Below are 23,468 nucleotides of genomic sequence, written 5' to 3'. Positions count from 1 at the left end.
CTTGCAGTATCTTTACTCACTTACTGAAACCACTGCAACCCTCATCCAATGACCAATCAAGGCCAAATTGACACACAGAGTCCCCATAACCCACTCTACATCCTGGTGCACTTTTGAGGAGGACAGACCATGGATGATGGGACTTCAAGTACCTTCACTCCCCTCCCAAGATTGCTGCAACCCTCATCTAATGACCAATCAAGACCAAACTTGGCACACAGAGACCCCATGACCCACTCTATGTCCTGCTGCAGCTTGGAGGAGGGTTGACCATGGATGATGGGACTTGCAGTACCTTAACTCACTTACTGAAACCACTGCGACCCTGAACCAATGACTGATCAAGACCAAACTTGGCACACAGAGCCCCCATCTTACTGTAGGGTGGGTCATGGAGGATGGACTTTGGATGATGGGACTTACAGTACCTTCACTAACTTACTGAAACCACTGCCACCCTCATCCAATGACTGATAAAGACCAAATTTGGCACACAGAACCCCCATGACCCACTCTATATCCTGCTGCTGTTTGGAGGAGGTTGGACCATGGATGATGGGACTTCAAGTTCCTTCACACACTTCCTGAAAACAATGCAGCCGTTATCCAATGACCAATAAAGACCAAACTTGGCATATAGAACCGCCATTACCCACTTTCTCTAATAACCCGGGCAGCGCCGGGTCCCCAAGCTAGTCTATGTATATAATAAAGGTGAAAGTTTGTATGCGGCGGACAAAAGTGTGGCGGTGCGACGGGAGGAGTATGTGCCAGCGTTTTGATTGGCCAGCCTGAAAGTTCCAACATTCTGATTGGCTGCCGCAGTGGTGCTATTTGCATATGGTCTCTGATTGGCCAGCTTCAATAGGAGCCCCTGGTGGAGAAAAGAGTTCATGGCAGAAACGGGGACATGAGAAGGAAATGTGCATATGGTCTCTGATTGGCCAGCCTCAATTCCAAGATTCTGAGATGACAAAGAGAGGAAAGGAAAGGACCAGAGGGGGCTGGGTCAGACAGTTACCAATACAGACCACACTTGGCACACAGAGCACACAAGACCCACTCGACATCCTACTGCAGTTTGGAGGAGGATGAACCATGGATGATGGGACTTGCAGTACCACCACTCACATTCTGAGACCGCTGTTAACCTCATCCAATGACTGATCAGGACCAAACTTGGCACATAGACCTCTCATGACCCACGTTACGTCCTGGTGTGGTTTGGCCGGGGATGGACTATGGATTATGGGACTTGCAGTACCTTTGCTCAATTCTTGAGACCACTGCAACCCTCATCCAATTACTGATAAAGACCAAACTTGGCACACTGAGTCTCCATGACGCACTCTACATCCTGGTGCGGCTTGGAGGAGGATGCGCCATGGACGATGGGACTTGCAATACCTGCACTCCCTTCCTAAAACCATTATAACTGCCAACAATGATGGATCAGGACCACAATTTACACAGAGAGCCCGCATAACCCACTCTACATCCTGGTGCAGTTTGGAAGAATTTGACAATGGATGATGGGACTTGCAGTCACTTCACTCACTTCCTGAGACCACTGAGACCCTTGCCAATGACTGATCAAGACCAAACTTGGCACACAGAACCCCCATGGCAAACTCAACATTCTGGTGAGGTTTGGGGGAGAACAGACTATGGATGATGGGACTTCAAGTACCTCCACTCACTTCCCAAGACTGCTGCAACTCTCATCTAATGACCAATCAAGACCAAACTTGGCACACAGAGCCCCCATGAGAGACATCCTGGTGCTGTTTGGAGGAGGACGGACAGTGGATGATGGGACTTGCAGTACCTTCACTCACTTCCTGAAACCACCGTGACATTCATCCAAATACCAATAAAGACCAAATTTGGCACTGAGAGCCCCCATGGCCAACTCAACATTCTGGTGATGTTTGAGGGAGACTATGGATGATGGGACTTGCAGTACCTTAACTCACTTTCTGAGACTGCTGTGACCCTCATCCAATGACTGATCAAGACCAAACTTAGCACACAGAGCCCCCATGACCCTCTCTCCATCCTGGTGCAGTTTGGAGGACGATGGACCACAGACGATGGGACTCACAGTACCTTCACTAACTTCCTGAGACCACTGCGAGCCATATAAATAACTGATCAAGACCAACCTTGATATACAATTCCTTTCTCTAATAACCCGGGCAGTGCCGGGTCCCCAAGCTAGTATATAATAAAGAAGAGTGTTTGTTTGTATCGGACAGAGGAATTGTGGAGGGAGGGCGGACGGTGTATGTGGCAGCATTTTGATTGGCCAGCCTGAAAGTTCCAACATTCGGATTGGTTGCCGCAGTGGTGCTATTTGCATATGGTCTCTGATTGGCCAGCTTCAAGAGGAGCCCCTGGTGGAGAAGAGGGTTCATGGCAGAAACGGGGCATGACAGAAGGAAATTTGCATATGGTCTCTGATTGGCCAGCCTCAAATCCAACATTCCGAGATGACAAAGAGAGGAAAGGAAAGGCCGGGGGGGGGGGGGGGGACTGGGTCAGAACACTACCAATACAGACCGAAATTGGCACACAGAGCCCCCATCACCCACTCTACATCCTACTGCAGTTTGGAGGGCTATGAACCATGGATGATGGGACTTGCAGTACCACCACTCACCACATTCTGAGACCGCTGTTAACCTTATCCAATGACTGATTAGGACCAAACTTCGCACAGAGACCTCTCATGACCCACTTTACGTCCTGGTGTGGTTTGGCCGGGGATGGACCGTGGATTATGGGACTTGCAGTACCATTGCTCAATTCTTCAGACCACTGCAACCCTCAACCAATTACCAATAAATACCAAACTGAGACTCCATGACGCACTCTACATCCAGGTGCAGTTTGAAGGAGGATGCACCATGGACGATGGGACTTGCAATACCTGCACTCCCTTCCTAAGACCATTATAACTGCCAACAATGATGGATCAGGACCACAATTTACACAGAGAGCCCGCATAACTCACTCTACATCCTGGTGCAGCTTGGAAGAATTTGACAATGGCTGATGGGACTTGCAGTCACTTCACTTACTTCCTGAGACCACTGAGACCCTTGCCAATGACTCATCAAGACTAAACTTGGCACATGGAGCTTCAATGACCCACTCTACATCCTGGAGCAGTTTGGAGGACGACAGACCATGGATGATGGGACTTCAAGTACCTCCACTACCCAAGACTGCTGCAAAACTCATCTAATGACCAATCAAGACCAAAGTTGCCACACAGAGCCCCCATGACCCACTCTACATCCTGCTGCAGTTTTGGAGAAGGGTGGACCATGGATGATGGAACTTCCAGTACCTTCACTCACATTCTGAGACCTCTGCAAACCTCATCCAATGACGGATCAAGACCAAACTTGGCACATAGACCTCTCATGACCCACTTTACGTCCTGGTGTTGTTTCGAAAACTTTGGAGATGGATGATGGGACTTGCAGTACCTTTGCTCACTTCCTGAGACCACTGAGACTCTCGCCAATGACTAATCAAGACTAAACTTGGCACATGGAGCTCCAATGACCCACACTACATCCTGCTGCAGTTTGGAGGAGGACAGACCATGGATGATGGGACTTCAAGTACCTCCACTCCCTTCCGAAGATTGCTGCAACCCTCTTCTAATGACCAATCAAGACCACACTTGGCACACAGAGCCCCCATGATCCACTCTACATCCTGCTGCAGTTTGAAAGGGGATGGACTTTGGATGATGGGACTTGCAGTACCTTCACTCACTTACTGACACCACTGCCACCCTCATCTAATGACTGATAAAGACCAAACTTGGCACACAGAGCCCCCATGACCCACTCTATATCCTGCTGCTCTTTGTAGGAGGATGGCCCATGGATGATGGGGCTTCAAGTACCTTCACTCACTTCCTGAAAATAATGCTGCCATTATCCAAAGACCAATAAAGACCAAACTTGGCATACAGAACCGCCATTACCCACTTTCTCTAATAACCCGGGCAACGCCGGGTCCCCAAGCTAGTATATAATAAAAGTCAAAACTTGTATGCGGAGAACAAAAGTGTGGCGGTGTATGTGCTTGCTTTCTGATTGGCTGCCACTGTGGTCTCTGATTGGCCAGCCTGAAAGTTCAAAGATTCCGATTGGCTGGGCAGCGGTGCTATTTGCATATGGTCTCTGATTGGCCAGCATCAAGAGGAGCCCCTGGTGGAGAAAAGAGTTCATGACAGAAACGGGGACATGAGAAAATTCCAAGATTTCGATTGGCTGGGCAGCGGTGCTATTTGCATATGGTCTCTGATTGGCCAGCTTCAAGAGGAGCCCCTGGTGGAGAAAAGAGTTAATGACAGAAACGGGGACATGAGAAGGAAATTTGCATATGGTCTCTGATTGGCCAGCCTCAATTCCAAGATTCCGAGATGACAAAGAGAGGAAAGGAAAAGGCCAGAGGGGGCTGAGTCAGGCAATTACCAATACAGACCACACTTGGCACACAGAGCCTGCAAGACCGACTCGACATCCTACTGCAACCATGGATGATGGGACTTGCAGTACCATCACTCACATTCTGAGACCACTGTTAACCTCATCCAATGACTGATCAGGACCAAACTTGGCACATAGACCTCTCATGACCCACTTTACGTCCTGGCGCGACTTGGAGGAAGATGCACCATGGACGATGGGACTTGCAATACCTGCACTCCCTTCCTAAAACCATTATAACTGCCAACAATGATGGATCAGGACCACAATTTACACAGAGAGCCCACATAACCCACTCTACATCCTGGTGTGGTTTGGAAGAATTTGACAATGGATGATGGGACTTGCAGTCACTTCACTCACTTCCTGAGACCACTGAGACCCTTGCCAATGACTGATCAAGACCAAACTTGGCACACAGAGTCCCCATGACCCACTCTACATCCTGGTGTACTTTCGAGGAGGACAGACCATGGATGATAGGACTTCAAGTACCTCCACTCTCTTCCCAAGACTGCTGCAACCCTCATCTAATGTCCGAACAAAACCAAACTTGGCACACAGAGCCCCCATGACCCACTCTACATCCTACTGCGGTTTGGAGTAGGGCATACCATGGATGATGGGACTTGAAGTACCTCTACTCGCTTTCCGAGACTGCTGCGACCCTCAACAATGACTGAACAACACCAAACTTGGCACATAGACCTCTCATGACCCACTTTACGCCATGGTGTGGTTTGACTGTGGATCGAGCATGGATTATGGGACTTGCAGTTTCTTCGCTCAATTCCTGAGACCACTGCAACCATCATCCAATTTCCGATAAGGACCAAACTTGGCACACCGGGTCTCCATGATGCACTCTACATCCTGGTGTGGTTTGGAGGATGATGCACCATGTACGGTGGGACTTGCAGTTCCTTCACTCACTTAGTGAAACTACTGAGACCCTCATCCAATGACTGATGAAGACCAAACTTGGCACACAGAACCCCCATGGCCAACTCAACATTCTGGTGAGGTTTGGGGGACAACAGACTATGGATGATGGGATTTCAAGTACCTCCACTCACTTCCCAAGACTGCTGCAACCCTCATCTAATGACCAATCAAGACCAAACTTGGCACACAGAGCCCCCATGAGAGACTCTACATCCTGGTGCTGTTTGGAGGAGGATGGACAATGGATGATGGGACTTGCAGTACCTTCACTCACTTCCTGAAACCACCGTGACATTCATCCAAATACCAATAAAGACCAAACTTGGCACAGAGAGCCCCCATGGCCAACTCAACATTCTGGTGATGTAGAGGGAGACTATGGATGATGGGACTTGCAGTACCTTAACTCATTTTCTGAGACTGCTGTGACCTTCATCCAATGACTGATCAAGACCAAACTTAGCACACAGAGCCTCCATGACCCTCTCTCCATCCTGGTGCAGTTTGAAGGATGATGGACCACAGACGATAGGACTCACAGTACCTTCACTAACTTCCTGAGACCACTGCGAGCCATATAAATAACTGATAAAGACCAACCTTGATATACAATTCCTTTCTCTAATCCAAAAACAAACAATACCCTTTTAAAATAACCCGGACAGCGCCGGGTACCCAAGCTAGTTTCTATATAAAGTTTACTGTTTGTCCTCAAGTCAGACCTGTTGATCAATCTTGTCAACCTCCTTGCTAAAGCCTTTCCTTAAAACTTCCAGATGAGTTTTTTCCAAACTTCTGAATTCTGAATTTACCAAGTTCTGGTTTGCCTGAATTGGCTCCCCAGTCAGCTTTGCAAAGAGACAAGCATTTCCCTGACCTCCAGCAATCTAGATATGCCAAATTATCATCAACACTTCATTAAACCATTTTGATGTCTTGGAGCTCCAGAATATTTATTCACATGTTTTAAACTACTTATTATATATGTCTATAGACACACACACATACATAGAAATCCCCTCCAGAGAGTAACATAGGAATGCCAGGTCTGAGCCTTTTTACTTTATTCCATATCTTAGGCACCTTATATTAAGTCATGAGAAGCGGCAAAAACCTTCAATCTTGAAGTATATAGAGAAGGAGAGGGGAACTTCATCTGTTTCAGTATATAATCCTGCCATTCTGAATTTCAAAAAAGTTAAAGTTGATCAGAATCAGATTATAAACAAAAACAATTGGGACAATATATTTAGAAATACTAAAGATGGCTAAAATAACAACTGAAGAGTCACTAACATCCAGTAATATTTTCTTCAACAATAGGATGAAACCTTTTCCATCATCCATTATTACGGAGTATTAAATCCATTATTATGTATTAAGAAAATCTAATTTAATGAGTTTAAGAATACACAAGCAAATGAAGCAATTTTATTAGACAGACAGATGTACATTTAGGTAGATCGGTGTTTCTCAACCTGGGAGCCGGGACCCCTGGGTGGGGTCATGAGCGAGGTGCCAGAGGGGTCACCAAAGACCATCAGAAAAGACAGTACAAACACAGTACGGTGTTCCCTTGCTACTTCGCGGTTTCCTTTACGTGGACTCGCTGTTTCATGGGTTTTTAAAATGTAAAATATTTATGTCCAGTGGAGGTGTGGCAGCCTAAGGTTCGGTGGGGAAGGCCTACCTCCCTGACCTCCACAGACCCCTGAAGTGCGGTGGCCTGAGGCATGGCAGGAAAGGCCTGCCTCTCTGGCCTGCTGCCGCCTGCGTGGCTCGGAGGCTCTGCCGGGGTCTGGGGAGGCCAGGGAGGCAGGCAGGTGCCCTCAGGATGAGCCAGGAGGCGGGTAGGGAAGCACAAGTAAGAAAATAATATATAAAATATATTAAATAATGTATAAATATTAAAATTGATATATAGCATCCCTACTTTGTGGATTTTCACTTATTGCAGGTGGTCCTGGAACGGAACCCCCGTGATAAGTGAGGAACACTGTATTTTTACTTATTTCAGGAAGAATTTAAGCATTTTGTTATTTTCATCCTGGCTTACAGAAGAAGGTCTGTGAGAGAGGCCTGGCTGCTTTAAGGTGAGATTCTGAGGTGGCCTTCCATACATGCATAAAAGAACGGGAGGACAGTCTCTCCGGAGAATGGGACATCTGAAAGTAGGCAGATCTGGTCTCCCGTATCAGCATCGTAAAAAGCCACCTGGTTTGAATCGCAGTTCAGACAGACTCGGATCCGCTTGGTCTTTTCACTCAGCAGGAAATCACTACTAGAAGGGAGACTGGGAGCACGATACTTACCTCTCCACTTGCACACAGCCCAGATCCCTTGAGAGGGATCAATGTTAACAGAGCCTTTTCTCCTGACAGACTTCCTGGCCACTCCCACAGCCCAGTTGCCTTCCCCTTCCACAAAAACTTCCCAGGAATGCCTGCCAGATGTGAATCCCTCATGTCCCAACACATACGCTCGTTCACTGAATCTCTCAGGATTGTTAGGCAGATCTTGCTTGTCTCCAAATCTCACACTTTTCTGATCCTCAGATAGAATGAGCCAGGGATTCGCTGTGTCTGGATCCAGAGTGACATTTGCTGTTGGAGACAGAAAGAGAGAAAGAGATGAAGGAAAGCAAAGAGAAGCAGAAGGAGCTGAGAAAAGAACTGGCACAGAAAGGATTCACACACCATATAATCAACTTCATTCTCCTCACAATAAAACACCCTTTTTATAATTGTGATAAAGACTACTTGTTGGGAAATCAGTATTTCCAGCATGAGAGGGTTCAAACTCTACTTGTGAGGGTTTTGTCTAGAAGAAAGGATGCTTCTGGTCTCTTCTCAGAAAGAGAAGTTAGCCTTCTTTTACAATTAATATTTTGAGTGAATATATATGATAATAATACCTTTGAATGGGGTTGCTGGAACAAAAGGGCCTTCTGTCCCTTTAATGGTTGTACAGAAGAGACCATGTCAGCAGTTACGGACTGTCACCTGGTTGTGCAAAAAGAAGCACCTGCTGAACCTCCCTCTTTTGCACAATCATTAGAAGGAGCCCTCAGTGGCGCAGTGGGTTACACCCTTGTGCTGGCAGGACTGAAGACCAACAGGTCGCAGGCTGAAATCCAGGGGGAGCACAGATGAGCTCCCTCTGTCAGCTCCAGCTCTCCATGCGGGGACATGAGAGAAGCCTCCCACAAGGATGGTAAAACATCAAAACATCTGGGTGTCCCCTAGGCAACGTCTCTCCAGACGGCCAATTCTCTCACACCAGAAGCTACTTGCAGTTACACTTACACTATACCTGTTCCGACTTCATTCAACTTAAATTCAACTTAAAAACAAACCTACAGAACCTATCTTGTTTGTAACTTGGGGACTGCCTGTACACTGAAAAACAAACATTATTGAAAACATTTAAAATGCAGAACAGATGCAGGTTGATAGCATTTTAACTGCCATGGCTCAATGCTTTGGGATCATGGGAGTTGTAGTTTCATGAGACACTCTTTGGCAGAGAAGGTTGAAGATCTTGTGAAACTACAACACCTAGTATTCCATAGCATTGAAGTGTGAAAGTCAAAGTGATGTCAAGCTGTTTTAATTCTACAGTGTAGAAGCATCCTTCAAAGCAGAAATTACATTCAGTTTATTTCTTTAATGTATATCCCATTTTCTCCAGGAATAGGATTCTAGGCAGCATACAATATTTGAAAAACACAACATAAAAACTCTTAATAAAAAGTTAAAACATAACTAAATCCAACTTTGATTGAAAAAAGCACTGAAAAAGAAGCTTAAAACATAATAGAATAAGATGTATAACGTATTATCGAAAGCTTTCATGGCCGGAATCTATGAGCTTTTCGGGCTGTATGGCCATGTTCTAGCAGCATTCTCTCCTGATGTTTTGCCTGCATCTGTGGCCGGCTTCTTCAGAGGTTCTGTTGGCCATGAGGCAATTGGGATGTGTGGCTCTTTCTCCCACCTGTGGAATGCCCAGGGTGGGAGAAAGAGCCCTTGTCTGTTTAAAGCAAATGGGACAGTTGCAGTTAGCAAGCTTGAATTAGCATTTGAGTAGCCATCAAGTTTGCAATCAGTGAGGATATATGCATAGAAGTAGCCTAGCCTATGTTTCCTGGAGGCATCCTTTGTTTGGGAGGTGTTAATGGGCCCTTGATTATGTGTCACTACCTCTGAGGATGCTTGGCATAGATGCAGGCAAAACGTCAGGAGAGAATGCCTCTAGAACATGGCCATATAGCCTGAAAAACCTACAACAACCCAGGGCCCTTGGTTGCTTGTTGTCTGGAGTTCACCTGTTTCTGGGTAGTATTCATTATTTACTTGAGACACCAAAAAGGCCCTCCCCTGCATCCTCCCCAAATGTGCCTGGGATGGCAGTGGGAAGAGAGAAAGCCTGCAAGAAAACCTTGAAAAACTTTTAAGTGGCAAGGACCCAAGCAAACATGGCTTGCTAAAGGTCACCAGCAATTTGGATTCTGATTGGAAATGGAGTGGTAGTTGTTTCAGCAAAGAAGACATATGCTCCTTAAAAGTTGCTTCGGACAGCAACGTGGCTGCTGCGTTCAGTTACGACTGTTTTCTACTCAGTTCTGTTCATTAATTAACACTGTTGCTCCGATTGTCAATCAAATCACACTACAAAAAAACATAAACAAAGAATACTCCTAGAATGAATAATTGACTATTTTTATTTTAGCTCTTTTAACTTGAATTGTTTTTTTTTCCCCAGGACTGCTACTCAATGAGTATCATGTTATTAGCCTCTCATTCTTTTAACCTCCATTCACTCTTTTTAATAATTGTTTTAGAGATATTTCATTGCATAAGGACCATGATTCTTTTATACTGTAACATTGTAGCTGTAAGAGTTTTTTGTAAAACTTAGAGGAGATATTTTGCAATTCAAACCATGGAATTCACTCAGCAAAACACACATTCTTTTTTAAAAATTGTAAAAATCTCTGGTGCTGATCCATGAAGTTACAACCAACAGCCTCCCAAAGGAACAGAAAGAGTGGACATGAAGGGGAGAATGATTTCATGAAATGCCACCAGGCAAATGGCACCCTCCCTCCTGTGACTTTTGTCCACCATTGGAAATTTACCTTTCTGAAGCTCTAGCCCAGGTGACACAGCATCCAGGAGAGCAACTAAAACAAAACAAAACATATGTAAGATTAGGCACCAAATCATCTTGTTCAGAAAAAAAAAATATCAATTCACAGTAAAGCTTCCACACTACAATACTTTCAGAAAGAACTACAAACTTGATTCTTTCAACAGGCCTTTGATAATGCTTAGGATAGCAGCCAGACTGTTCTTTAGCCAGGGAAGCCTAAATTGATTGCATGGTGTAAAGAAGTCTTTATCCCACCAAATGGGACCAAAAATGTAAAGACTTATCAATGCCACCAATAAAATGTAAAGACGTGGTGTTAATCCCACCAAATGGGACCACCAAAAATGTAAGGAAAGTTCCTAGACTGCTATTAAATTAAACTGCCACCAATATGTTTAGAGACGCTGGTCTTAAAGTCTCTGTTTATCCCTATTTGCGTTGTGGGGTAACTTTGGTAGAGTGGAATGCACCGAACATAAAATCAATGGAGGAGGCAGGTTTAAAATACAAAGAGAACAAGTTTATTGTTAACAAAGCGTAATTGTTGCAATATTGAGATGTTGAACTTGGCACATGCTTGATGGTTACAATATGGCTTGGTCGAGATACATTCAGGCTTCTGATGTTACAATCTTATAAACTCCTTCTTCAGTGAAGTGCTTTATTATTTCAGAGTTCCCTATTGTGAATATTCACACTGTTTGTCCTATACCGGATCAAACCACTGATCTCCAGTCTTCCACTACTGGCGATCCTAAAACCCCCTCTGTTAGATTCTTTTTAACTCAAGCAATCTAACGAGGTTTCTCCTTCAGCTCCCTTGCTGAAGAAATATTCACAAATACTAAGAACTAACTGAATTTACACTACTTCACACCACAGAGCCCTAACTGACTCTGCTCTTCCTCTCAGGGTCTCATCCTCCTGACTAAACTACTTTCTCCAGAGTCCTATCTGACTCTGCCCTCTTCTCAGGGTCTCATCCTCCTGACTAAACTACTTTCTCCAGAGTCCTATCTGACTCTGCCCTCTTCTCAGGGTCTCATCCTCCTGACTGAAGCTTAACTGCCACTTTCAAACCTTTTTCTCCTTAAGCTCCGCCCACCTCCTCTTCGGCCTTGTCACCATGGCAACCTATCTCTCACAGCTAGGCCATGGCAACAAATGTAAAACAAAATACAGTTTAAACACAGTATAATAAACACTTTATAATAAACATATCTCTACACATGGATTTTTAATCAATGACTATTTGCTATATTTTATTTTTGTCAATTTTATATGTCTCGTTTAAAATATGTTATTGCATTTTTAATGTTGATACACTGGATTATTTTATAAGTGGTGTGGCACCATGTGTGCTATTTGTAAGCCTCCCGGAGTCCCTATGGGAGATGGAATCCCCTCCCCAAAGAACTTAGGCAAGCTTCCACACTACAGTACTTTCAGAAAGAACTACAAACTTGATTCTTTCAACAGGCCTCCGGGCTGATATGAGTCACCTCCGGGCTGATATGGGTGGGATATAAATAATGTAAATAAATAAATGGTGGTGGGGTATAAATAAAAGTTTGCTATTATGTTTACTATTAAACACCTCCAAAAAAGGTTTAAAAAGAAACTCAAAACAAATACTCATTTATTATACTGGAAGAATGGTACAAGCTGAAGGAGGCAGGGCTACACTTGGCTTATGACATGATTCTCCCTCAGCAAGACGTTCTGTTATGTTTTACAATTAAGTTGTGCAATCATTGTCCAGGCATCATGCCTGAACAGCAAAACACGGGAAGAGAGAGGAGAGCAGGGGAGCTTCCATCACCAGTTTACTTTACCAAAGTGGAAATTATAAGAAACAAGGGAAGAAAAAAGGGAATTCCTGGATCCACTTTGCCAGAGGCCTTGAAAGGGCTTCTAGAATAATATCCCTATAGATATTAGATCGGACACTTCCCTTTTAACATTCCGGAAAAAAGTCAAGATGTGGCTTTTTGGAACAAGTGTTTTCAAATGCAGAGTAACTGACATGGGAAAATGGAACGAAGACCGGACAACGGTTTTAACAAGGAGACACTATGAATTTATATTTTATTGATACGTTTAATTTTATTATATGTTATATTTTATTATATTTATGATAGTGTAAGCATTGAATTTTACCGTTAACCACCTTGAGTCGCCTACAGGCTGAGAAAGGTGGTATACAAATGCACGAACTAACTAATATAATAAATAAATTAATAAATAAAAGGCTCAAAATATCTTCATGTACTAAAGGAAAGAGTATTTAATTTATCTGTTTCATTTCACATGTGCATATTGTTCATTTGGATTTATCAGTTTGTTATAACAGGATAAATGCTGCTTCTTTTCCCCCTGTGGTGTTGGAACCCAGCCCTATTTTTTCCACATTGTTTCTGCCTCTGGTACCAAACTTACTATTAAAAGAAGTAACACTTGGAAACAAATCTAGTTCATTAACTGAGGTAATGCTTGTAAATGCATATAAACCAGTAGTGGTATCTCCCTGCGTGTGTTCGTGTTTGTGCACACGCACACTGACTGCCATTCTCACAGAACTAAGCTGGGTCCTTGTGACGATGTGTAAGTTTTATTTCTTTGGTTATGTGTAGTTTGGACAATGGTTTAGGGATGGTAAGTATGGGAGATTATGTTTTGTTGGAGAGAGTGGCTTGATGTTAGCTAAGTTGCCATAGCAGCAGGGGCGGAGCCAACCTCCTCTTCAGAGGCAGCTGTGTTTTAAAAAGTCAGTCAGTGGCCGGAGAGCTGCTGAGAGGACACTGAATCTTTTGGTGGAGATTCAGGGAATGTGTCTGTAGCCAGTGTGCTATAGGGAAAAACTGAATCTCTTGGAGATTCAGGGAATCAATTGGTGACCAAAGTGGTTGCAGAGAAGGACCCGGTACAGGGGGTTGTTGATTCTGAATTAAGAATCAAGGTTTGGCTGGGTTTAAGACTGTTGTGCCAGCTGTGAAACCTTATGAAGTGTTTGCCTGAGTTTACTCATGAAACCTTTCCAATGTATCCATCAAGATTTGTACCTCTTTTGAAGAACAGTTATACATTGTTATACTCCAGTTAAAATAAACTTGTTACTTTTTCCTCAAGCCTTGCCTGATACAGTTCCTTATAAGCTGAACAGCCTGGAATAGTAAAGTCAGGCCAGGAAAGTAAACGCTACGCTATCACTGAAACAAAGCCTTCTGTAATTAACAGTTCCTTTGTAAAGTAGTTCCTAGGCTGATATTGATCGTTGCCCAGCTTCCCTCATAGATTAGGTGGCAGTGGGTGTTTTACCACGCGCGCCTTCACATTTGGTGGCATTCGGTGGCATTAATACAGTCTTCTTTACAATTGGTGGCAGCAGTTTAATAACGACTCCTTCACAGTCCTTCTAGTAAAAAAAAAAAAACAGTGCCTGGGTGTGGAGAGAGAAGCCCCATTGCTTCTTCCCCAAGCTGTGATGAGAATACAACAAAAATAAGAGTTCGGCCAATGCAGAAACCAGCACAACTCCTAGTGGACACATCTCTTTACCTCGGAATGGCTTCAAGGCAGCAAATAGAAAGGAATTTAGATCACAAAACTCCCAGATCTTCCATTTCAGCTCAGGAGGGAAAGCCACTGGCTTCTCAGACGTTTGCTTTTTCTCATACCTAGTGAAGAAAACGGATCAATTGGGGGTGGGGGAGAGCCACTCCTGCAAATTACTTTTTTTAAAGATACAGAAAGAGTTTGCCATTTCAGGATAAATATTGCTGAGTAAACAAATACAACAAACAATTATTAGAGATCTCACTATGGCAGTGACACTAGCTATGAGACAAGTCCCATAAAGTCAAAAGGAAAGCAATATTTTTATCTGTGGCATGTTAGAGGCCTTCATTTTCTTCCACGGAGCAGCAGAGGATCACCGTGTCCACCTGTTATGTCTAACGGAAAGGACTGGGATCCACTTACCTCTGCAAGAGGCTCCTCGCATCCTAGAGGGAAGAAGAACAAAAGAAGAGGGATGTCATTGCTCACATATCTGATTCTTCGCTGGGTGAGAAAGCAGTCTGTCCCTCCCCAAGGACATTTCTGTAACTTCAAAATTGGGAATAGTGCAACTATCCTTATGTAAAGACTATGTGCCCTTGAGGGTAACAGAGGAGAAAGGGACAGTTAGAGTTCCCTGGTGCATTCTCCTTTTAATTGTCTGTCATCTCAGTTTCTTGCCCATCGATAGGCATCCTCAGATTTGAATTCCTTTCCACCAAGTCCTCCTCAGTCTCCTTCCTGAGTGCTTCAAAAGAGCAAAAAGGAATTGAAGAGTTGCAGAGTTGAGACACAGGAAACAGTTTTAACAAGTTTGTGTTCCACGAAAATACTAAATAAGTCTTTGATTTCAATTAACTTCTCTATGCAATTCTCTGTAAATGCAAATCTATCAAAATCCTAAACAGAGATTTAGGTGTCATACATACAGCAGGTGCATCTTGGAAGCGCCTATATGGAACAGAGTTGTCTCTTGGTGTATCAGGTTTGATTCTTTCCCTCCTTTTGTATCAGTGGTGTAGTGGTAGACTTTGGGGGCCCTCATCAAACAAGACAAATCTAATGGTTATTTCACTTTAATTGTTATGGAACCCTAAGATGTGTAGTTGAAAAGGCATCAGAGTGCTCTGGCTGAGACTTCTACGTCTCCCATGCTAAATTGGAAATGTAGGATTCAGTAGGATGTTGCCATGACAGTTAAAATGAAATGTAGTGCTATATGTGTGTTGTGTAAATGGGCCCAGGGCACCCTCTAGAACAGTGGTTCTCAACCTGGGGTCCCCAGAAGTTTTTGGCCTACAACTCCCAGAAATCCTAACAGCTGGTAAACAGTTGTAGGCCAAAAACATCTGGGGACCCCAGGTTGAGAACCACCGCTCTAGGACAGTGGTTCTCAACCTTCCTAATGCTGTGACCCTTTAATACAGTTCCTCATGTTGTGGTGACTCTCAACCATAAAATTATTTTCATTGCAACTTCAGAACTTCATCCCTTAGGATTGTCTATGTTTGTGTGACGATGTTGTTCTTCAGACTAGATGCCATCCCTGAGTTACAAACTACTCCTAGTTAAGAACAGGGCTGAGACAACAAGGAGGGAGATAAATCTATCCTTCGGAAGAGAAATTAACTCCTGAAAGGACTAACAAAGGGAAAAGTGCCTCCACTGAAGCTTTATTTCCAATCTTTGATTCAATTTTTTAAAAATCCAATTCTCATAAGGATGGAAAGTGAGGAGACATCTTCTGAACGGGGCACAGACAGCAAAACAAACACTACATGAGTGTTATCCCTTCCCTATGCTTTGTGTGTGTGTGCGTGCGTGTGTATCTATGTACCTATTCTGGCTTATATACAAATTCAACTGAAGAACAAACCCACAAAACGTGATTTGTAATTTGGGGACTGCCTGATCTCAGATTATCTGCTTATCCCAGACTATCTGGCAGGTGTAGATTCATATAATCCAGTTCAAAGCAGATAATCTGGGAACAAAATCTGGGATATAGGGAAGTGTAGATCCAGTCTGAGAGAATGCATGTTTTGTAGACCATTTCCTCAGGTGCATACAACTAAATTGACTTCCTCAGATGCCTAGGGATGCTACCCACTTCACTCTCTCACCAGACTGAGGCTGGATCTACACCACCATATAATCCAGATTATCAAATCACTATCTGCTTTGAATGGGATTATGAGTCTACACTGCCATATAATCCAGTTCAAAGCAGATAATCTGGATTTTATATGGCAGCATAGATCCAGCCTGAGTCTCCTTGCAGAGAGAAAAAGTGGGGTATAAAACAAATGTACATAATAATAATAATAATAATAATAACAACAACAACAACAACAACAAAACAATATACTGCCAAATATTTGCAGTATGGACCACATACAGCAGTTCAATGTAGTTCAAAGTGCCCTATATGGTTCAACACTGCATACCTGATTGCATTATCTGGCAGTTTCAAACCAGCCTAAGGTGGAGACCCCTCTGAACCCCAATATCCCCAACTAACATGGCCAGGCCTTTGAATGAGTGGTGAAGCCTCTGAAGAAACCTCTGGACCTCCCGCCTCCAGCCCTGAGCTGCACACGAAGTACCTCTCTGGGAGCGGAAGCCCTGCGAACTGAGCCTGATTTACCTGGCTGGCTCTGCCCGAGTGACCGGTCCCCAGCATCCCCATCCTATCCCGTCCAGGCTGCCCCAGAGATTGGCCTATAGATCGAGCAGTGGAGGGGGTGGCTCAGGCCTGCAGGTGCCACTTCCCACTGCCTCCTCCCCTGTCTTCTCCTCCACCTCGTCCCCACACCAGGCTACTCCTTCCTCTCTTCCTCCTCCACAGAGGTCAGGAGAAGGTGGCACGCTTCAGGCACAAGGAGGAGGAGGAGGGTGTGCCACCTCTTTGCTCCACCTGTGGGAGTAAGGGGCAGCACAGGCCTGCAGGTACAGCTTCTCACCACTGCCTCCTCTGCTTCATCCCCACACTGGGCAACTCCTTATTCTTTTCCCCTCCACAGAGGAGACCAGGAGAAGGCGGAACGCTCCAGGCACGAGGAGGAAGGGGGAGTAGTGTGCCACCTCTCTGCACTGCCTGCAGGTGCGAGGGGTAGCTCAGGTCTGCAGGCGTCACTTCTGTAGGCATCACCCTCTCCACCTCTGCCTCCTCCTCCTCCACATCATCCCACATTGGGCAACTCCTTCCTCTCTTCCCCTCCAGAGAAGAGGCCAGGAGAGGGCGGCATGTTCCAGGTACAAGGAGGAAGAGGCAAGGCTGAGGAGGCAAGGCTGAAGGAGGTGGTAGCACGACCCCTCTCAAATGGTCGATCAATCCCCCTAGGAGTCACAACCCTAGAACAACTTCAAAAATATTATTATTATTTATTATTATTAAACATTATTTGTACCCCGCTAGCATCTCCCGAAGGACTCGATGCGGCTTACAAAGGCCAAGGCCTCAACACACAATATAACAATACAAAACCTAAGGCAAATTAAAACAATTAAAGCAATATAAACAACAAGCAATAAACAATACACTAAGACACAATAAAACTGGGCCGGGCCAGAGTAATGGGTACAGGATTAAAAGTGCTGATGTGACAGGAGGTATATAAGGCTTATAGGGCAAGTGCAGTGTGCGGTGTGCAGCAATCTTAGTTCTAATAAAGTGCTTCTAGGACTTGGTATTGGAGATTTCCTATTCTGGGAAGGCACATCGGAACAGCCAGGTCTTCAAGTTCTTTCTGAAGACTGCCAGTGTAGGGGCCTGTCTAAGATCTTTGGGAGGGTGTTCCAGAGTCGGGGGACCACCACAGAAAAGGCCCTGTCTCATGTCCCCACCAAACGCGCTTGCGACACAGGCGGGATCACAAGCAGGGCCTCTCCAGATGACCGAAGTGAACGCGTGGGTTCGTAGACAGAGATGTAGTCACGCAGGTAGGCTGGTCCCAAATCGTTCAGGGCTTTGTAGGTAAGCACCTGCACCTTAAATTGTGCTCGGAAAATAAACGGCAGCCAGTGGAGCTCCTTGAACAGGAGGGTTGACCTCTCTCTGTAAGGCAGACTGCCATGCTTAATAAAAAATGCCTAGTTAATTCCATAATAAACAAAGAGCAAATATTTTGTAATGGATCTTGTCCATGCCAGAAAAACTACTTCCAAGCTTTACAGTTTTGTATCTAGTTTTCTCTTAGCCACATCTGGTTTCTTTTGCCCAGTCTTACCTGCAGCAATTCTGCTGGTGGCTGCTGACATTTCTCTTTCATTTCCTGGATGAGACTTTCCAGAGAAGATTGTTCCCGGGAAAGGAAGACCAAGTGTTCATCTCTTTTCCTTACAATCTGCTTCTCCAGCTCCTCCATCTGGGCCCGGAGATGTTTCTCCTGTTCTTCCAGAAACAGCCGTATTTCTGTTATTTCTCCCATTGTTTTTTCAATTTTTGCTTTTGTCTGCTTCTGCAGTGAGCAGAAAGAAAAGCAAGTAAATGAGTATCACATTAAAATACAGTTGCTGAAATAAAAAAAGAGAGGGCTTCTGGCTCATCAATGGTTGTGTAGGAGGAGGAATTTCAATAGAGGGTTCAAGACAAACAATCAGTTAAGATTCTCTTGTGTTGTTTTTGTTGTGTGCCTTCAAGATACTTCCCTCTTATGGTGACCCTAAGGTGACACTGTCAAGGGGTTTTCTTGACAAGATGCATTCAGAGGGTGAGTGGCCTTTGCCTTCCTCTGAGGCTAAGAGTTGGTGACTCACTCAAAATCACAGTGTGGGATTTATGATCAGTCCTCACACCATCCAAAGATTTATATGACGAAGTTGCATTTTATAAGAGTTGTGTTCCTTCTGTAATCACATTTACTCCTATACTTACAAGTAGGTTTTGGGCTTCTTTTTCTGTCTTTGCTTTATATTCCAGAAACTTTTCTTTCTCCTTCACCAGATCATCCTGACGAAGACCCATCAAAACCTGCAGAGAAACAAACATTCAGTTTTCACTGGAAGGTAACAGCCTTCACACACACACATATACAAGTACAATGCAATACATTTTTCTGTGTTGAAATTCGTTTTCCTAGTTTTGACCCAGCTCTCTATTATGATAAGTCATTTTGGACTTTGTCATCTGGGGCATCATCTGAAAATTTGTCTTCTGTCCTGTCATCTGTCCTCTGTCCTGTCATCCATCACTGATTCTTTTTAAAAGGTTTTTATTGAGTGAAATCAATGGGATACAGAAAAAGGAGAAACATCTGGAGATAATCAATGCATCTAATACAAGAGGAGCCATTGGGAAACACATTTTTGAAGACAGGGACAACTCCTCCAGTCCGCTGGTACTCTGTTCTCTGGGAATTCTCAAAGTGATTCCAAAACTATTTCTGCCAGTTCTTTTAATATCTTTGAATAGAATTTATCTGTTTCCATTAGTGAGTACCACTGATGTGGACAAACTGCTGGGACAAGGAAGGTGAACAACCTTCTTTCATAATCCCTGTCCTTCTTGGCTGGTCATCCAGGGAGGACCAGTCACCTCAGTTCTGAGCGATGTGGATGTTTCTTGCTCCATCACTCAAAATGGAAGGGTGATACATACTGTCATGGGACACATCAAAGGCCCCTGACCTATGTGTAGGAGAATGGAGGTCCATCATTTATGTAGACATTGCCAACTGTTATATGTATCTCTCAAAGGAAAACTTATTACATCTCTGACGGAGAATCATAGAATCATAGAAGAGAATCATAGAATCAAAAGTTGGAAGAGACCTCATGGGCCATCCAGTCCAACCCCCTGCCAAGAAGCAGGAATATTGCACTCAAATCACCCCTGACAGATGGCCATCCAGCCTCTGCTTAAAAGCTTCCAAGGAAGGAGCCTCCACCACACTCCGGGGCAGAGAGAAGATAAAATTTGTACAGATTTGGGATATAAACGGTTGGCATATTCATTTGTTAATGTAAAAACAAGCAGAAGTAAATACCTTCCTGTATGTAAGGCGGAAGAAAAAATGTTAAACAAGATAGAGAAACCAACAAAAGAGAAGCAGAAAGCCATCTTTTGAAACTAATGTGTGTATTTAAGTTTTATTTTAGATTGACATGTAATTAGTATACATATGTCATTATTGTTCCAGTATGTTTATATTTATGCTGTTGTCTTTTATTTGCAAAAAGAAAACAGTACATATGAAAGGGATCTAGGAGTCTTAGAAGGCCTCAACTCAACTCAATGTGATGTGGCAGCTCAAAAAGCCAATGCGATTCTAGGCTACATCAATAGGAGTACAGTACCTAGATCCGAAGAAGTAATAGTCTTTAGGAAGAGCTTGAAGATGTGGCTGTTCCAGTGTGCCTTTCCAGAATAGGAAACTCCCAGCATCATGTCCCAAATGCACTTTACTAGAGATTTAAGATTGTCTGCACACCGCACCTACCTCTAAAAACCTATCCATTTCACCGTCATGTCCAGCACTTTTTAAATTTTATTCATTACATTTGGCCCAGCCTTAGTTTTAAATGCGTTGTGGTATTACTGTTCTAATGTTTTATTGTTATTGCTTTAATGTTTATTGTTTTGCTTTATGAGTTTTATTGTTGTATTTGTTATGCTGTTGTTTTATTGAGGGCCTTGGCCTTTTGTAAGCTGCACCGAGTCCTTCAGGAGATGTTAGTGGGGTATAAACAAAGATAATAATAATAATAATAATAATAATAATAATAATACAACTACATTCTGCTTTGGCCAGGCTTCACCTGGAATAACACTATGTCCAGCTCTAGGCACCACAATTCAAGAAGGATATTGACCAGTTGGAATGTGTCCAGAGATTGCGAGCTGGGAGAGGCAAATGGTCCAAAGCCTGGAAGACAAGCCCTATGAGTAGCAACTCGGTTATGTTTAACTCAGAGAAGAGAACAGTAAAAGGGGACACGAAAGCCATGTTTAAATGTTTGAAGGGATGCCATATTGAGAAAAGTTCAGGTCTGTTTTCCTGCTGCTCTGGAGACTAGGACACAATGAGCAATGGATTGAAATTGCAGAAAAGGAGACTCCACCTAAATATTAGGAAGAATTTCCTGGTGGTCAGAGCTATTCAGCAGTGGAATAGGCTGCTGCCTGAAAATGTGATGGTGGCCATCTGTCAGGAGTGCCTTGATCATGTCTTCCTACATGGAAGGGGGTTGTGCTGAGTGGCACTTGGAGTCTTTTCCAAATCTATGATTCTATGGAAAGACAGAAAGTGAGCAGTTGAAAAATATGTTTGCCCACTGCCATGCACTATGTACAGTGCAGGAGTGTCTGTCTTTTTCTCTTTGGGACCAAATTATAAGTTACTAGAAAACTTTAGACCCATAAACAGGTCACTTATAAAATGGGTTAGAAATTACAATTTAATGTGAGGTCAATGTATTGTTGAAGGCTTTCATGGCTGGAATCACTGGGTTGTTGTAGGTTTTTCGGGCTATATGGCCATGTTCTAGAAGCATTCTCTCCTGATGTTTCGCCTGCATCTATGGCAAGCATCCTCAGAGGTTGTGAGGTCATATGCTCTTGACACATCTGTCTGTATGGTTTTGATGGATTGTTCAGCCTGAGGATATGGACAAGATCCTTGGAGTGGTGAGAGCAACTACATGTGCTCTAGACCCTTGCCCTTCCCGGTTTATCAATTTGAGGTCTTTCATATACAATATGGGATGTAAAATAACCACATTAGCAATACAGATACTTTTATCTACTTTTATGGGAAGAAGGAAACTTCACTTTTCTTATAAAGAAATTCCAGTTTTTTTCCAGCAGATGTGCTAAAAGAACAGACTGGCAGCCACTTTAGCAGTGTTTCAAGGGGTTACAAGGCAGTCTAAATTGCAGGGAGAAATTTTGTTTTCACCGTCTCAATTTGGTGCCCCCCAGAGAGATATAATTTTACCAAAATCCTATAATTTTCAGGTTTCTAACCAGATTAACCCATTAATAAAAGGTGGGAAGCAAAGGTGACTAAATTCCATTTTACCATCACACATACCTAGTCTTGGGTTAATAATGGCTTCTCCCCCACTTCAGGCAAGAAATTGTTATTTCGAGCCCAGTGATAAGATTTTCGAATGCAAGTGCATCTTCACAGAACTTCCCAGGAAGCTTCCAAAGGCATTTCCTTCCCTCCTCAAACTCCACAAGTGTTTCTTACCTTGTAGTCTTGAGCAGCTGTTCCCAGAGGAATCCTTCGATGATCTCCATGCTCCTTGGATCTGCCGCACACTACACAAATGAAGGTTTCGTCATCTGTACAGAACAGATTGAGAGGCTCCTGGTGTTTCTCACAGACTCTCCCTGTGACTTTTGCCTTCTTGGGCCCCTGAGGACTGTGTTTCTTTGTTATTTCTACAAAGTTGGCTAGCTGCTGATTTGTCCTGAGGTTCTTTGGTGAAATGATTTCCCTGCACTGAGGGCAGGAGGTCTCTGGGTTGCCTGACTTCTCCCAGGTCTGGGTCAGGCAGGCTCTGCAGAAGTTGTGCCCACATTTTAAGGTCACAGGATCCTTGAAATAATCCAGGCAAACAAGACAAGTGGCTTCTTCACAAAAATCCCTCAAGAGATTGTGTGCCCTTTTAGCAGCAGCCATGTCTAACTTACAAATAACACAATTGCTTTCACTTTCCTTTGCATTTACTTGCAGAGCATTTCCTGTAAATGATTCTCTCAGCATACCAACATCTGCACTTAACTGGGAGGGAACACCTTGGAGAACATGTCTCTAGATAAAGCACATTCCTTTTTAAAACAAGGCACCAGAGATCTAGTAAAATTTCAGCAGTGGGTTTATGTATTTAAAGCACTTGTCTCTCAATCTGCCAGGGCCTCCAATGCCACAAGCAATTATTATCATTATATGGTTTGCTAATAATTATTTTAATCATGCCCTTAAAATCCTTTGAAACCCAGCATATAACTTAAAACATTTTAACCTGAGATTGTTAGGTCCCTAAATTTTCTATTTTCATTGATTATTTCCAGGCAGGAAACAAAGAGGAGAGTCTCCAGTTTGGAGCAGCTCAGGTCCAGACAAAATGAAAGAGTTGTAAGTAAATTTCCTGCTCAGGTCTGAAAGCAGAAGCTTGCTACAATTGCAAAGTATATTTTATTTGCTGCTGCAACTTATAAAGGTTCTCACGAGAGGGTTATCTATGGAGTTGCTCACCTTGTTCCTGTCCATATCCTAAACTGACAAGTTTATTCTTTCCAACCCTTTTCTGGCATGAAAAACTCCAGAGAATGCCCCCCCCCCAAAA

At 43.7% G+C, this 23,468-nt stretch overlaps 1 protein-coding gene across 1 annotated transcript; it reads right to left on the bottom strand.

Moving 5' to 3' along the window:
* Positions 1-6,913: 6,913 nt before the first annotated feature.
* LOC137096336 (E3 ubiquitin-protein ligase TRIM7-like) lies at positions 6,914-22,885 on the bottom strand. The gene is made up of 7 exons (XM_067465494.1): positions 22,367-22,885; positions 19,048-19,143; positions 18,401-18,631; positions 14,595-14,617; positions 14,172-14,290; positions 10,600-10,644; positions 6,914-8,062 (listed from the first exon to the last, which is right to left on the bottom strand). The coding sequence occupies exons 1-7, from the start codon at positions 22,883-22,885 to the stop codon at positions 7,548-7,550; spliced, it is 1,548 nt and encodes a 515-aa protein (XP_067321595.1). The 3' UTR covers positions 6,914-7,547.
* Positions 22,886-23,468: the final 583 nt, after the last annotated feature.

Source organism: Anolis sagrei, chromosome 2 (genome assembly GCF_037176765.1).
Source record: "Anolis sagrei isolate rAnoSag1 chromosome 2, rAnoSag1.mat, whole genome shotgun sequence".
NCBI classification, from domain to species: Eukaryota; Metazoa; Chordata; class Lepidosauria; order Squamata; family Dactyloidae; genus Anolis; species Anolis sagrei.
Note: the sequence above shows the minus strand (reverse complement) of the source record. Positions and strands in the feature narration are given on the sequence as shown.

Coding starts and splice junctions, on each gene's coding strand:
- LOC137096336 (XM_067465494.1), bottom strand. CDS start 22,885: ATGCTGAGAGAATCATTTACAGGAAATGCTCTGCAAGTAAATGCAAAG. Junction 19,144..22,366: donor CAGCTGCTCAAGACTACAAG/GTAAGAAACACT, acceptor GTTTCTCTGCAG/GTTTTGATGGGTCTTCGTCA. Junction 10,645..14,171: donor TGCCTTGAAGCCATTCCGAG/GTAAAGAGATGT, acceptor GTTTTGTTTTAG/TTGCTCTCCTGGATGCTGTG.